Source organism: Onychomys torridus, chromosome X (genome assembly GCF_903995425.1).
Source record: "Onychomys torridus chromosome X, mOncTor1.1, whole genome shotgun sequence".
Classification (NCBI taxonomy): domain Eukaryota; kingdom Metazoa; phylum Chordata; class Mammalia; order Rodentia; family Cricetidae; genus Onychomys; species Onychomys torridus.
In genome coordinates, this window is record NC_050466.1 from 28,935,221 (window position 1) to 28,950,878 (window position 15,658).

General features: G+C 50.1%; 1 protein-coding gene across 1 annotated transcript in view; it reads right to left on the reverse strand.

Moving 5' to 3' along the window:
- Positions 1-15,658, reverse strand: part of Elf4 (E74 like ETS transcription factor 4) — a 39,184-nt gene that overhangs the window by 4,524 nt on the left and 19,002 nt on the right. Inside the window, exons 2-5 of the mRNA XM_036175130.1 lie at positions 5,070-5,345; positions 2,115-2,286; positions 1,692-1,784; positions 124-315 (exon numbers count right to left, since the gene is read on the reverse strand). Of these exons, the coding sequence (XP_036031023.1) occupies positions 124-315; positions 1,692-1,784; positions 2,115-2,286; positions 5,070-5,141 (529 nt within the window). The 5' untranslated portion in view covers positions 5,142-5,345. The remainder of the gene's footprint in view (positions 1-123; positions 316-1,691; positions 1,785-2,114; positions 2,287-5,069; positions 5,346-15,658) is intronic.

The following is a 15,658-nucleotide window of genomic DNA, read 5'->3' on the forward strand; positions in this document are numbered from 1 at the left end:
TGGACCAAAGAGATATCATCCACTTCATGCCCCTGTGAGCCTCAAGCCACTCAGTCCTTGGGCGTCCCAGTCCCCCAAGGCTTTCCCTACCAAAGCCGAGTAGAGACTCTCCCATGGCCTTACTTCTCTTCCTTGACTTCCCCGTCTTCTTAGGACTTTCCTCTCTAGAAACCCTCTCCTCCAGAGACTGCTCCTTCTGGTCACCAGTATCGTTGGTCTTCTTTGGCTCTTCAGGTTCCGAGGCAGAAAACAGGAGGTTGGGCAGACTGATGGCCTGCACAGAGTCTGAGTCTTGAAGTATTTCCGGTGTGCTGACTGCAAGAAGAAAGGGCCGTGGTGGGCAGAGCCAAGGGCAGAGAGAGCCCTCATCTGTTTTCTCTAGTGCTGTGGCTCCAGAGGAAACTGCTCGGCATGGGGGATGATGGGGACGCCATTCTCTGTAGCCCCAGTCATAGGCTACACCTAAAGCTGCCTCTGGGGTCTCACCCCAAAGGGGGAAACATCTGCGGAGCTGTAGACATTGATCTGCCCCAATCACCATAGCTACATTTATCACTCACTATCAGTAGTGGGGAAGGTCCAGGCTGCATTTGGAGAAATGACTAGAATGACTTAGTCATCCACTCATCTGACAACCAAAAGGACTTCAGAAAGCATTAAGCCAAGTTCCTCTGCTTCCTGAATAGGAAACTGAGAAATGGCAAGTCATGTGCCATGGTCACACAGCAACAGGGGTACATGTTGGCACTCAGTAAATATCTGTTGAGTCCTGGCTGAATATTAGTGAGAGGCAAGGGGGGAATTTTCTTTAGCCTCAGAGATTATTTTTTTCCTCAATTATATCATAGTACCACCCTGGGCAAGGGCAATTGAGTGGAGGGACTCTTTTGAAGCATTTGAGTACCTTTTGGAGAAGGAACTGAGAGGCGCGCTGCCTTGGGGCGGGGGTCTTCTAAGGAGCTAAAGGCCATGGAGGATCAACAGGCATCTGTACCCTCTTAGAATCTGGCCTTCAAGAACAGGCAGCAGGGCTGTGAGATGGCTCTATGGGTAAGGCACTTGCTGCCAAGTCTTAAGATCTGAGTTTGATCCCCAGGACCCGCATGATGGGAGGAGAGAATCAACTCCCAAAATTGTCCTCTGACCTCCACACTCACGTCATGGCATATGCATACGCCACTACACAAAATATAATTTAAAATTTAATAAACAGGATTGGAGATTTAGTTCAGTAGTAGAGCACTTGCCTAGCAAGCGCCAGGTCCTGGGTTCAGTCCTCAGCTCTGAAAAAAAGAAAAACTTGAATAAAAATATTTCAAAGGATTATTCATTCTGTTTTTCTCAGATGTACAGGACTTTAGAAATGGCAAAGACAGTTGCTCAACAATGTGAAACCACTCACCGTTGCTGAGGTGTACCATTCAAAATGACGAAGGTGATAGATACATTTTGTTGTATGTATATTTGTCAAAAAATTGGTGAAATAACACCAACATTTTCCTGGCCATCTTGCCCTTGTCTCCAGTGCCTTTCTGACCCTCTCCTGTCAGCCCGGAGCCTGAGTTTCTTCCCATGTATACTGATGGGTGGGAATACCTAGACCTAATGCGCATGTGCCTGAAAATCAAATGCGAAGATGCAAAGAGGGCTGTGTGTCACCTTAAATTCAGGTATTTTGACTTCAAACTTACAGATCTGCTTCTCATCCAGGACATCGTTGGGAGATTCCACATTGAAGAGGACTTCAGTAGATGACACATTTTGTGAGGTGGACACATTGTCATCTGGTTCCAGGTTCCAAGGGGTGAGGGGAGAAAGGAGAGTTCTGTTAGGCTTCAGAACAGTTATAATGAGGGCCAACCCGAGGAGGGACTCTATGGTACAGCTGGACAGACACCAGATTCCCTCCCACCCCACTCCCCTCTCCAACCTGGGTTCCATTCTTTGTGCCACCGCATCTGATGAATTTATGAATGGATTGAGATGGTTCCCCCTCTTTTGTGGGAAGTCTTGCCCATTATGTGGGGTTACTAGCAGCCACGGTGGGCTGCTGTTCCCTGAAGGCAGAATTCCTTTCTCTACCATACACCTCCCCTGACCAGAAAGAAACAGACCTGCCAGCAAAATACCGCCTTCTAGGATCTGATCTTGTGTCATGCACAGGGTCCTATCCCTTATGATGCCATTGTGGACGTCATCCAGATCCAGTCCCGAGTACAGATGCAGTAATTCAGGATAGGGGACTTGCTCCACGATCACAGCTGGGAACACGGAAGGGTCTTCCAGCTATGGAGAAGAAAGAGGTCCAGGTCAAGGCTCACCCACTTTTTCCAAGAAGCCCACCCTATCAGAGGCCAAGGCCAACCTCATTCGGTGTCTTTTAAAATTACATCTTAATTTGATTCATTTTAGAGATGGGGCACACCACAGCATGTGTGTGGTGGTGGTCAGAAGACAACTTGCTGGAGTTGGTTCTCTTCTTCCATTACATGGGTCATTAGGCTTTGCAGCAGGCACCTTTAATTGCTAAGCCATCTTGCCAGCCCCCTAGGTGATGCTCTAAGTGGGATCTTGATGAATAGAGATGGCTTTACCTCTGTGGGACCTGCACTCAGCCAAGTATTTTGTGTATGTGCAGTACTGGGGATGGAACTCAAGGCCTTGTACATGCTAAGGATGCATGCACTTTACCAGTGATCCTGGGCAAACATTTTTTTTTAATTTGCTGGATTAGACCATGCTCTGAGGTTAGAGCTGAGTCTATGAGAAGAGTCACTAGTGGTGAGGGGTTGACTGATGGCAAGTACTCTGAAGCGGCATGTGACTAGTGGTCCTATATCGCATTACACAAATAAAGGACATTTCTAGCATCCCGTAAAATTGGATTGGATTGCACTGATCTTGAGCCAGATTGCCTGGATTTTAAACTGTCTGTTATTTCCTAGTACTATGGCCCTAGGAAAGCTCCCTAACCTTTCTCTGTGTCAGTTGCCTTATTCATAAAATCGGGTTACCTGTATTATTGATCCCATAGATTGTTTAACCAGATCGGTAAACATAATGCATTCACAACAGGTCCTGGCACAGAATAAGTTATCATTAGGTAGCTGGAGCCTCTAGGAAACACATGTTTTGGTTCTTTGAAAAATTTCGGTGTTACCTACATGTGTCTCTGTGCACCATGTGAGTGTCTGGTAGTCACAGAGTCAGAAGAGGGCTGCTTGGAACTGGGGTTACAGCAGTTGTGACCTGGCAGATATGGGGGCTGGGAGCCTCACCTGGGTCCTCTGCAAGAGCAACAAGTGCTCTTAACTGCTGGACCATCTCTCCAGCCCCATGTTTTGGTTCTTAACCTAAGTACATTCATGTTCCTTTCTAGTCAGTCAGTCAGTCTGTCTGTCTGTCTATCTATTTATGACTTATGAGTTCTTTTATATTTCTGACATTTAACAGCAAAGATCGTTTTCTGTGGAATGAAAGGCAGGTGAAAATGGAAAGGTATGGGGTGGAGACTGTCCCATGAGGAAGCTAAGAAGCTGACCTTCTAAAGGGAAGATTTGCTGAGGGGTTATATCCGAGAGGTGTGGAAAATGAAGGGCAGGGTCGGGGTGGGGGAGATGATAGAGGGAAGGAAGGGGGCAGGAGGGACGGATGGACGGAAGGAAGCAGAAAGCAAGGAAGAAAGAGAGAGAGAGGTGATTAATTTTTTTGAGGTAGGTGAGAACAGATAATATGAAAGGGTAGGAGTTACCTAGGCAAGGAAGAGGGATACTTCTTTTTCCTAGGCCAATGGGACAGAAATAGTAACAGAGGATGTTAGAGCCAAAGGAGAGACAATAGGGCAATTGAGGGCAGCCTCGGCTTTGAGTGTGTCTTGGCTGGACCAGAGGCTATCCAATGCTGAGGGTAGGCTGTCCAGCTGAGGGGAGAGGGATGCTTGGAGTATAAAGAACAGGAATAGCTTTTGAGAGGACTGGAAACAAGTGACGATTATAAATAGCACTGAAAATCCAGGCAAGGTTAAACTTTTCTCCCCTTCTTATCTGATGCCTTCCATGAGACTGCATACCCCAGAACAGACAGACAGACAACCAAGCTCAATTACTTGGTTCAAGAACCAACAGGCCAGAAAGTGCAATTGTGCGCAAAGCCCACTAGAGGGCAGCCTTTGGTAAGACCAGTAAGAAAGTTTTCTACCCTCGCATAGCTAGAGAGCATCCGCATCCGACGCCCTCAGAGCTCTGGAAATACTCAGCTGGATCTTCTCTTGGACAAGATTTAGGATGTAGCAGCCAAATAGGACAGGGAAAAGACTTGGGTAGGTGACACTGGGTCCCAACTGAGATTAAAACCCAGGATTGTTGATTTCCACTCTCCTTCTCCTTGTTCCACGCCTGGCTGCCTCCTGTTGTTTCTCCTTCTTGTGAAAGAGCCGAGTGGCAGGCTGTGGGGCATCTAGCAGGACAGAAAATGCACCCTCCAGCTTCAGTGAGACACAAGGGACCAGAGTACCAGGATCCTATTCCCACTTTGGCCATATCCTGAATCCTCAGGCTCAGAAGCCATTTATGGGTGAGCCTACCAACTGTCTAGAGCCATGCATCTGAAGATGCGAAGACTCTGCACGCTGTAAGTCCAGCTGGCAGTGCCCTGTTTGGCATGTAATTGTCCCAGCAGTTTTCTTCCTGTGACACTGGGGATGAAGGGAAGTAGCAGACACCCTACACAATGTTCAGTAGTATGTAAGTGTCTGCTTGGTCCCATTTGCCAATGGACTCACAGCTCAGCCGATTGGCCTCACAATTACTTGGCCAGCATGGTGAGTGCATGGGCTGTAATGGTGTTTAGCCAACCAGCTCCCTGAGTGACCATCCAATGACACTTAGGAGTAGCTGGTGTACAGGCTGGCTGGCAAGCAGGTCCAGTGCTCTAACATAGCAGGTGCCTGATTGGTATTTGCTGACTAGTTCACTGTCAATCCCCCTAGTCTCTCAGGCTGGCTGTTTGTGTGTCTATGTCCTTCTGGCTGCTCATATTGGCTGACTGTGTTTTATTCCCAGAGGCCATACCTGGTGGATGTCATCCATCCCGTTGCTTGCGAACTCAAACACCAAATCACTGGGCTGCAGGGCAACAGCCATACCGGCTTGTGCCAGAGCTGACAGTGACACCCCCCGGCTCCCTGGAGCTGCGGTGCTTTCTCGATGAAGAGATGTTATTCGGGTACCTTCGGATCAATCTAGTGCCTTCTCTGAGCCTCCGTGGAGGATATTCAGAGGTGGAGTGGGCGTGGCCTAAGCCAGGCTTAAGACTGCATGCTGGGCTAAGCCAACCGCCAGAACAACCTAAGGAGAAGGGAGACGTGGAGACAGTGAGTAAGTCAACTTCCTTGAGCTCTGTGGCCAGATCAGCTGGTGAACTGGAGAGGATCTGCTGTGCCCAGACAGACTTCCAGCAGAGCGACAGCAGAAAGGGACCTGGCCTGGCACAGGGCAGTAGCAGCAGGAAAAACCTCCATAACTACCCTGGCTTGAGAAAGACTCGCGTAGGGGTGTGTGTGTGTGTGTGTGTGTGTGTGTGTGTGTGTGTGTAGCCAGAGTGCTCCTGGGCTTAGTGTACTTAGAAGTGAGGACCAGCTGGCTCAGAGCAGTCTGTAGAGGAAGAACTATCTCCCTGGGTGGGGAGGGGAGGGGTGTCTTGGCTGGTCATATGCCTTGCATGCTTATAAGCAACCCCACCCCCGCTGCCCACCACAGGGTGGCCTCCCCTCCTGTGCTGCATGTGGCTTTGTGCTCTTGGCTTAGCTTTGCTTTCAGTTTCAAGACTGGAACTGTCACCCTGCCTGGGAACTTGCGAGGAGAGCCCCGGCTGGGGGAGGGGCCAGCAGAACCTTCCTCATCCTCTATGGCTGGCCCAGCCCCTATATTCCAGGAAACCTCGGTCTGCTGAAGTCTCTCCCCAGTGCCTCTTAAGCTAGCAAGGCGTTGCAGCTGTCTGTTGCTTCCCTGCCTCTACTCCTCCACTGCCAGAACCCTGTCTTGCATGATCACACCCATGGCCAACTCCCAGAGACCTGATCTCCACAGACTCCGTCCGTCTGTCCGACAGCCTGCTCTGCTCTCCCACCGGGGGACACACTGGCCTTTGCTCTTGTCCAGGTACCAGGTCTTTTGCCCTTTGGGTTCCTTTCAGTGTGTGATGTGTTTGCAATGTGTGGATAACTCCAAGCGGGCCGATTCAACCACGGGAGCCAGGAGAACACAGGCTACCCACAAGAGCACCATCCCAACTCCTTGCACTCTGTTAGTAGTGTCAGGGTGACAAATCCTTATCCTGGCTGGGAAATAAATGAGGAACAGCTGGGGGGGGGCAACGAGGGGTGTCATAAGTGACCTCTCTGATGACCGCTCTCCTCCACAGGAGACACCCAAGCCTCTCCCACTTCCTTTCCGTTAGCCCACAGGGCTAGCCCCGCCCAGTCTCCGCCCCCACACCTTTCCACCTACTCCATCAAACAGCCTGCAGAAGTTGCTCAGCTCAGCTTTACCCATCAGAGTTGAATTTCCCTTTGGATGGAAGAGAGAAATCTGCTAGGTCCATCCTCAGTTGAACTGTAAGGGTAGGAGGGTGGTGGTGGTGGTAATAGCCTTGCTCTGGTTCTACGATTCCACCTTGCCCCACCCAAGCCTGCATGTGACCTTATCCCTAAGTGGCCTGCAAGACCTACCAGTACCATTTGTGCCTGGCTCCCTAGCCTCAGTGCCCTCAAGGCCAGCATTCCGATGCCCCTGCCCTCCCACAGGCCAGTCTGTCTGCCCTTAGGAAACGTTCTCATAGTAATCAAATGAAAGGCGATCACTTTCATCTGAACCCACTTTGTCTCAGCATGAAACTTCTGCATCTGCTCCTGCGCCGCCACCCCCCCCACCTCACCCCCCACCCGTCATTCACTGGGGCCCCTCCTTTCGGGTTTGTCTTCTTGTTTTCTCTTCAGACACCAGCGTTTCATTTTCAAAAGTTCTGCTGGTGCTATTTGCTTAGGAAACCTCAATGCATTTTCCTTACCTCCCCTATGTGATACTGGCTTGCGCTTGGTTTATGGAATGAACACAAGAAAAAAGGAGTAGTAGTGGCCGTGCCCCATGCCCGTAGTCCCAGGATTTGAGAGGCTGGGGTGGATGGATCACTGGGGTTTCGAGGCTAGCCTGCACTAAATCTTTGAAGTACTTTCCATGAAAGCATGAGCACCCAAGCTCAATGAAAAAAAAGTCAAGCACAATGGAGCATGCGTATAATCCCAGGCTCCGGTAGTGTGCCAGGCAGAGTTCTGGGACCTGCTGGCAAGCTAGCCTATTCTGTGAGTCCTAGGGTAATGAGAGACCCCCTCTCAAACAAACACCAAGGAGGACAATTCCTGAGAGGTTGACCTCTGGGCTTCCATGGGCATGATATACACACATGTGGGTTAGCATCATGCACCTACATGAACACACTGCCCCCATACACATACACATGAAACCAAGCCGAGCAAAATAAATAAATAAATAAGAAGGAACAAAAGAAAAAAACAAATGAGTGAATGAATGGTACTGACCTGTGAGCATCTACTGAATATTTTTGGAGCTGTATATAGTTAAATGCACACTAACTGCAGTTGAGAAACGTGCAAGCTCAGAGGTTGCGCTGATATTATTTTGGCATTACGGAGCTGCACTATTTGTCTGCTATGAGTGTCCACACAGACCACAGGTATAGATGCATATTCAGGGTGTGTGCATGTGTGCCAAGTGTGGGGACATATGCGTGAGAGGCTCTGTGTGTCAAAGGGCTGCTCTGGTCTGGCCAGCTTGCAAAGCCACAAGCTCAGTCATAGGTTCCTCCTCCTGCTCCTTCAGGCCAGGTAGCCTGAGCTGCCCGGGTGAGAATGGCTGGCGAGCTCCAGCAAGTGCTGTGGAGGGGATGGGGGTGGGGGACCAGGCAGGCCAGGCTTCTGCTGGTCAACAAGGATGTTTGACTCCGTGCTTCCCAGAGAAGAAAGGCCAACCCCAGCATAGGTGTGGAGCCTACGGGCCCCCGCAGGTAAGTGACCCTCAACCCTAGGTCCATCCACTCTGCTAAGGAAGAGTTGTTGGATTGCAAAGCTTTAACCAGCAACGGAGAAAGAAAGCTGGAACGAGTTTGCAATGAGAGGGGCAACTACAGTAGTGTTCTTCTACGTCCCGCACGTGCAAGTATCTAAACGCCCATCTAGTGCTGGAAGATCTTCGAAAACCATCTCTGGTGATCCGGCTCTGCCTGGAGCTAAGGCAGACAAGTGGGGGGGGGGGGGCGGCAAGGCTAAGAAACCTACCGTGGAACTTTTCAGTCCAGAAATTTCCCCCTCCCCCTTCAAAAGTTTGAGGATTTGAAAGTGAGAGGTGGAGAAAGGCTCATTTGCATGTCACTCACTCTCCCCTAGTCCCTCAAAATAACCTCCCTCTCCCAGGAACTTGAAACCAAAGAAGCCGCCACCACAGAAGGCACACCCTATTGGAGGTGGGCGAGAACCACACGAAGGTTCTTCTGTCCAGGGTCCTCTCAGGGCCCTCTGGCTAGGCCACAGCCTATAAATCCCCCCTGGACACTGCCTTACTAGTGAGTGGAGATCGGAAGACACAGAGGGCTCCAGGCAAAGCCCATTTTCCAGTCTGGCTTCCTGGAGTGGGAAATGATGCCAGGCTGCTACATGGAAAGCTGATGTGCATTGCTAGAGTGTGTACCAGGAGAGGGGGCACAAGGCCCGGGCGCCTGTAAACACACACCTCTGCCTCTGAGGTTCCGGCTGCACTCCAAACCCAAAGGGGCACAGGCGTGGTCTAGGCTGATTCTGCATCACCACAACCGGCCCAGTCAGCGGTACCGACCCTTTCTTCCTGGGACTGTCACTGGAACAAGCGGGGTCCAGCGCCCATCCATCTAGGCCTCCCCGATGTGAAAGCCATGTCCACAATCTCTACCAAGTGAGTTTAAAATCTAGGCTTGATCAGCTGAGTCAATGGCTCTCAGAATTGCTGGTAACACCCATGGCATTTTCACACATGCCAAGAAACGGGGGCCAGATGGTCAGCTGGGTCACACAGCACAATTCTCCTCCAGTTCCTCATCCTCTCGGAGCCAACTGTCACCCCTGAAATTCCTCATTCTCCATGAAACCTTTCTGGAATTCTTTGGAAAGGAAATGACAATTTCCTTCACCGTCCCTCCCCCAACAGCCACCAACAAAATGGAAGCTGCCTCAGGGACAGAACAGCTGTCCCCTCTACGTAAATGCAGCCTTTCCTCCGGCTAAGCTCGGAGGAGATAGCGCCTGCTGGATTATGTGACCGGTGGCCTGTATTTAAGAGCCAGAGGGCCAGAGTCCTGAATCAAGTGTGCAGTCCCGGACAGAGCAGAGCTAAGCCATCTCTGCAGAACTCACACCCGCCACCTTGTCCCAGCTAGGGCTGCACTCCAATCAGCCAACTGAACCCTCTTTCTTGAGCAAGTGCCCAGTAAAGTGGCTCCAGCCACAGCTGTGTTGTCAGCTCCTTCTCCTTTGTCCCTTTCTGTCTACTGCCCCCTCCACTGGCGATGAAATCAGGAAGGGGGAGGGGAAAAGAAAGGTTTTGCAAGGTTGGGGTTTCTCTACACTTATTTGCAAAAAATCCAGGTTCCTAAACTGGGTGTGGTGGGGGCATGCCTTTAATCCCCATACTTAGGAGGTTGAGACTTGAGGACCCTGAGTACAAAGCCAGCCTGGGCTACATACCTTAAAAAAAAATCAAGGACTAGAGATGTAGCCCAGTTGGTAGAGTGTTTACCTAGTGTGCAAGCTGAGTAAAACTGGGCATGGTGAGACACACCTTTAATCTCAGCACTTGGGAGGCAGAGGTAGGTGGATCTCCAGACCAGCCAGGTCTACACAGTGATTTCCAGGCCAGGGCAAAAAAAGAAAAGCTGGGGTTATAATTCCCAGCACTGCATAAAAACAGACATGTTGACACTTGCTATCCCTGCCCAGGGGAGGTTGAGATAGGAAAATCAGAAGTTCAAGGCCTAGGTTACATAGCATATTGATGCCACCCTGTGCTAGACCCTGTCTCAAAAAACAAAACAAAAACCTTCCCCAAACAAAACAACACATCAGTAAAAATAAATGAATAAATAAATAAATTAATTAATTAATAAAGGAGAGACATATTAAAAACAAAACAAGAAAACCCAAGAAGGAAATAAGTATGAAAACCAGAAAGCAGTCACACAGAGCACAAGCTTCAGGTGACCTCCAGAGGACAAGGGTGTCGCACCCATTATGTCCCCCACCCCACCCCACCCACCATTATGCCCCCCACCATTATGTCCCCCACTCCCCCACCCCAGGGTTGTGGGAGCTGGAGGGTTCCAGTTGTTGGCTGAGAAGAAACTCCTCTCCTGGGTTGGGGGCCCTTGGCAGTAGAGTGCTCTGTCGCCCAACAGCGTCACCCCGCCCAGCCCTTTGGGTTGTGGTTATGTAGCAAGAAAAGCACTACAGAAGCCCTAATATAGGAGAGGAAGGGGAGAGGCGGGGTGGGGGGGGGGCTGACAAAAGGAACCAATTTCCTCAGTCACTCTGAGAAAGCTCACGGAGCACCCTCTGGAGGGGCCTGGGGCCAGCACATCCTTGTCTCTAGTGCCTTAGGAAAAGAGGCAGTGGTGGGAAAGCAGACTGCAGGAAGGGAGCAAGGCTGAGTGGGGAGCAGCTAGTGCACTCCTGAGGATCCACATGTTGACAGTTACAGCCTAGAAAGTGCAGTGGACGTCCTCCAGACCCTACAGACGAGAAGGGGCAACAGAGGTCCCTGCAGACCCTAAGAGCATGCACCTTTCATGTAGAAAACCTAGATCTATCTGCCTTGGAACTTGGGCAAGTCACTACCCTATGCAAAATGGGCCTACCTAACTAGTCCTAGGTAGGGGCTGTTGCCAAGGGTTCTAAATGAGTGCATGTAGGCAAAAGCACCCTGGTATGTCCCAAGCAGCACATGTCCTTTATTTTATTTTTTCCCCTTCTTTCTCTTTCTTCTGTCCCTTTCTTTTGAGGTGTTTTTTTAGTTAGTTTGTTTTGTTTTTGTTTTGTTTTGTTTTCTTGACACAGTGTTTCTCTGGGTAACAGCCCTGCCTGTCCTGGAACTCACTCTGTAGCCCAGGCTGGCCTCAAACTCACAGAGATCCACCTGTCTCTGCCACCTGAGTGATGGAATTAAAGGTCTGCACCACCACTGCCCGGCTCTTTTGAATTTTTGAGATGAGGGATCAGTGTGTAATCCAGGCTGGCATCTTACTCAAATAAATCCTCCTGCCTCAGCTTCCTGAGTACTGGGACTATAGGCATGAGCTACCATACCTGGCTTTAAACATATTTTTCAATTTCATGGTCTGATTTACTATTTGTGGGGCCTGGTCATTCAGCTTGTTAATTATTCAGAATGTTTAACCAGATGGAGAGGAAGAAAAGGAAATGGGTATAGTGGGGTGAAATGGAGGTCGAGGGGCCACAACCAACAATTCATGGAGAAGCCAGGCACAGTGGCACACCTACCTGTGCTCCCTGCTACTTGGGAAGTGGAGGCAGGAAGATCTGAGTTGAGGAGTTCAGAATACCTTAGCAAGACTTTGTCTAGCCCCCCCCACTCAAAAAATAAATAAATAAAATTTATGGTCGAGCCGGGCGGTGGTGGTGCATGCCTTTAATCCCTTAACTTGGGAACCAGAAGCAGGCAGATCTCTGAGTTCCAGGACAGCCAGGGCTACACAGAGAAACCATATCTCAAAAAACAACAAAAAAAAAGAAAAAGAAAAAAATTATGATCGAGGAAGGTAAGTAGTTGGACCTGGGAGAAGAGGGAGGATTGGTTGGGAGCTGGGTAAGTCAACAAGATCTAGATCCAGACAGTGGAATCTGAACTTAATATGGAGAGCAACTGGGGGGTCCTGCTGAACCTTGAGGAAAGGCAGGGCATGGGAAAGGAATTCCTTAGGAAGAGCAGTTTGGTCTGGTTACAAAAGAGTCCCCCGATGGGGGAGATGGAGCTGGCCAGGCAGGGCAGCTGAGCCCAGGAGATGGATCCCACAGCCACCTCAGGGGAAAGGAGTCACAGATTGAGGGCCAATACATAGCTACAGAAACCCCGACATGTGGAATCTGTTGTCCATGGAACAATGTTAAAAAGATACAGGGCCAGGGAGATGGCACAGTGGGATAGAAAGACTTGCCATGAAAGTCTGTCGATCTGTGTTCCGTCCATGGAACGCATGGTAGAAGGAGAAAACTGATTTCCAAAAGTTGTCCTCTGAACTCTACATTTGTGTCATGGCATGTGCATGCCTGTACATGCATGAATACACAGTAATAATAACAACAATGATAATAACGATGTTAAAAGATATGGAGTGATCAGAGAAGAAATAAGGCCAGGCAAGGAATTCAGCCTGGACCCTTTGAAGCAGGGATTATTCTGAAAAACATCAAAGTTAATGGGAGAAAAGATGCAGATGGACATTTTCAAAGCTACTGTCTTTTTGCTTGTTTTTTGACTCAGAGCTTTGCTGTGGAGTCAAGGCTGCAAACTCATCATCCTCCTGCCCCAGCTTGACTAATGCTAGGCTTCCACATCACTTTAAGCATCTATCTTATCTAGGCTCGGCCACGGGGCAGAAGGAACCTATGCAGGTCCTCACTGGCTATAGGAGTCACCTGACCTGGTGCAGAGGATGAAATACAAGGTGGCAGAGAGTTGCACATACTGAATGGACAGCAGTTTCGGACACCATGACCAGTCCCTAGGGAGTCCTGCTTGTTTCCACTGTTGGGGAGGGGAGGGGGAGAGAAGGGAGGAGGAACAGAAGCACGGAGCAAAGACTAATTAAATTCATTAGTGGATTTTTTAGAAGCTGGAGTAATCTGTGACTCTGCACCGACAGGATATTAAGTCAGATAACTTCTTATTGAAGGGACAGTGTTCTTTGTCAAGGCCCCTGGCAGAGTGTGTCCTAGAAACTGATATGGAGGCTCTTTGCTTAGCTTTGGGCCCCTGACTAGGAGGGGCTGTGGTGGGTATCCTTCCTGGATGACCTCTTCCTCTATTGACCATCCAAAACAAAGGTCAGAGTGCAGGGATCCAGGCACAAGGCCAGGGCATTAGACTCCCTACACAGCCTCAAAAGCTCTCTCATGGACAACATCTACCCCGTTTTGCCTTTTCACCCCCCCCCCCCCCGCTCCCCCGACACACACACACTATTGAAGCGTCTGCTGAAATCAGAAAGTTAAAAGACCACTCCTGTGTCATTCTTGAGGGGTGGGGGAGTACTCGCCCAAGTTCACACTGACTTAACCTTCCTCCTCTCCTCATCCTCTCTGCATCCTCAACAAAGCTAACCCTTTTCTCTGGGAAGAACAGCAGTGACATCACTGGTGGAGTGTTTAATCCTACACTCGAGAGACAGAGGCAGGCAGATCTCTGTGAGTTCGAGGCCAGCCTGGGCTACAGAGTGAGACCCTGTCTCAAAAGTAGAAAAAGAGCCAACAGAGGCTGGCAAATAACAATGAAACCACCCATACGCAGAACACATTTAACTTTCACAATGGCTCCCTACTTGCACACCTTTGTTCACACTGTCCCTTAGGCCAGCCCCGCCCCACCTCACGTCCTTCAAGATTTAAGTCAAATGTCACATTCTTTCTGAAGTCTTCCCTACTTCCTCCCCACCTGGTATACTGTGCTCCTGACAGCCTAGCTTCACTTCTTAGATCCGAGCAGCTGTTGAAAACCTTATCAAAGACGGGCCACAAGAATGGAATTTTATGACACACGAAAATAATATTACATTCAAAGTTCAGTGCCCATCGACAGAGTTTTAGTGGGACATGGCTATGCTTATTAGTTTGGTCATTACATGGGCCCCAAAGCCTGACATATTTGCTATCTGGTCTTTTACAGAAACCTTTGCTGATCCCAGGGCTAAACACTCCACCCCACTTTGGTGTGAATAAATTTGTCAGGCTCATTTCTGAGAAGAATGTCACAGAACCCTGGAGGGGGAGGTGCCTGGGGGAGGTGTAGGATGCTCAACACAAACTCAGCAGATTTTCATCAAAATGAGAGTCGCTGGGTTAGAGCCCAGAGTGCCGGCCTCGGCTCTTCCCATATGTGACCTCAAACAAGACACTTCTGCTTTGTGTGCCTCGGTTTCCTCAGCCGCATACTGAGGGCTTGGTGCTGGCGGAGCTGAGGCCATGACTAGCCCTATGTACTAGACGTTAGGGGTCATAGTCTCTGACTTGCTGCTGCTAAGCAGGCATGGGCCTGATCATTTGCTCTCACAACAAGGACTCACAAAGGGTTCCTCTGCCCAGCTGTGGTTTTCTGCTGTCCTGGCGCGTGGGGTGGGGTGCCTCACCCCATACCTACCTGCCCGGCCGGCCTTTCCTTTCTGCTCATCTGTTGGCCCTGGTCTCTAATTCCCTTCCCTGCTAAGTGAAGAAGCTTTCTCCTTTCCCCCCGCCCTCCACCTCCAGTGGGCTGCGTGGAAAGCCTCCTCCTTTGGAGAGATGGGAGGCAGGGAAAAGGACTGGTACTTCTTCCTCGTCTCCCAGGGCTCACAGTAGTCAGGCAAGGGCCAGGACACAGGCGCCTCTCACTGCACGCACCCCTGCTCTGTGAGAGGAAGCAGCCCCTCTCTACCACTTCCTGTCCCGGGGGTTTCAGCAGTTTCCCCTTCGGGGCCTGGTGGCCCTTGCAGCCCCGCCCCTGCTCTGCACAGGTCAGAAAGTGCACAGAGGGGAGGATCCGTCACAGGAAGGCAGAGGAGACAGCTGTCTACACAAGGGGACGCCCAGCAGCAATTCCAGCAGCCTGCCTTGTGGTGGGAGGGGGCCAGCCCGGGGAACTGTTACCTGGTGAAGGGACAGCTGTTTCTACAACTGCTCTTCAGAGATCAGACCAGCTAGGCTCTTCAGAGATCAGCAGGGGGGGGGGGTCTGGTCTTTGAGGACTTGGGATAAATCTTGGACCATGAGGGCCAAGGCCAGTGCCTGGTAGAGACTAGTTAGTGAGGGTAGCTAAGATGGAGGGACAGTTTGAAACAAGAGGATCTGGGAAGACCAGACCAAGGACTGGGGGTTGGGTTACTTCAGAAGAGCAGGTGACACTGAAATCAATGTGACGTCATAATGTGTCAGGGCTTATCCTTAGTGCCAGTGGACAGAGGTAACAATGAAGAAATAATATACTGTCTTTGGGTCAAAGGGCAGCAGCCATTCCTGGGAAAAGGAAAAAGAACAGTAAACTCAAGAATCCATGATGGCTGCTGTTTTACTGGTAACTTACACGGAAGTACCTCCCAAGAAGTACTTCTATCAGCAGGGTTGGGTACCTGTAGCCAATCTTTAAGGCATATGACCTACTCCGAGATATCCCCAAGGCTGGGGGCCAGCAAAACATTAGCAGCCCAAGGTCCTGCTGTCTGCACAGCTGCTAGACCTTCAGGCCCCAGGCTACTACTGCAGGATGATGGTTCTAGAAGCACTGGTGCCTGATGTGACAAGCTAGCAGCAGATGGACACCACTACTTGAATCTCCCCAGGATAATAGTGCTCAAT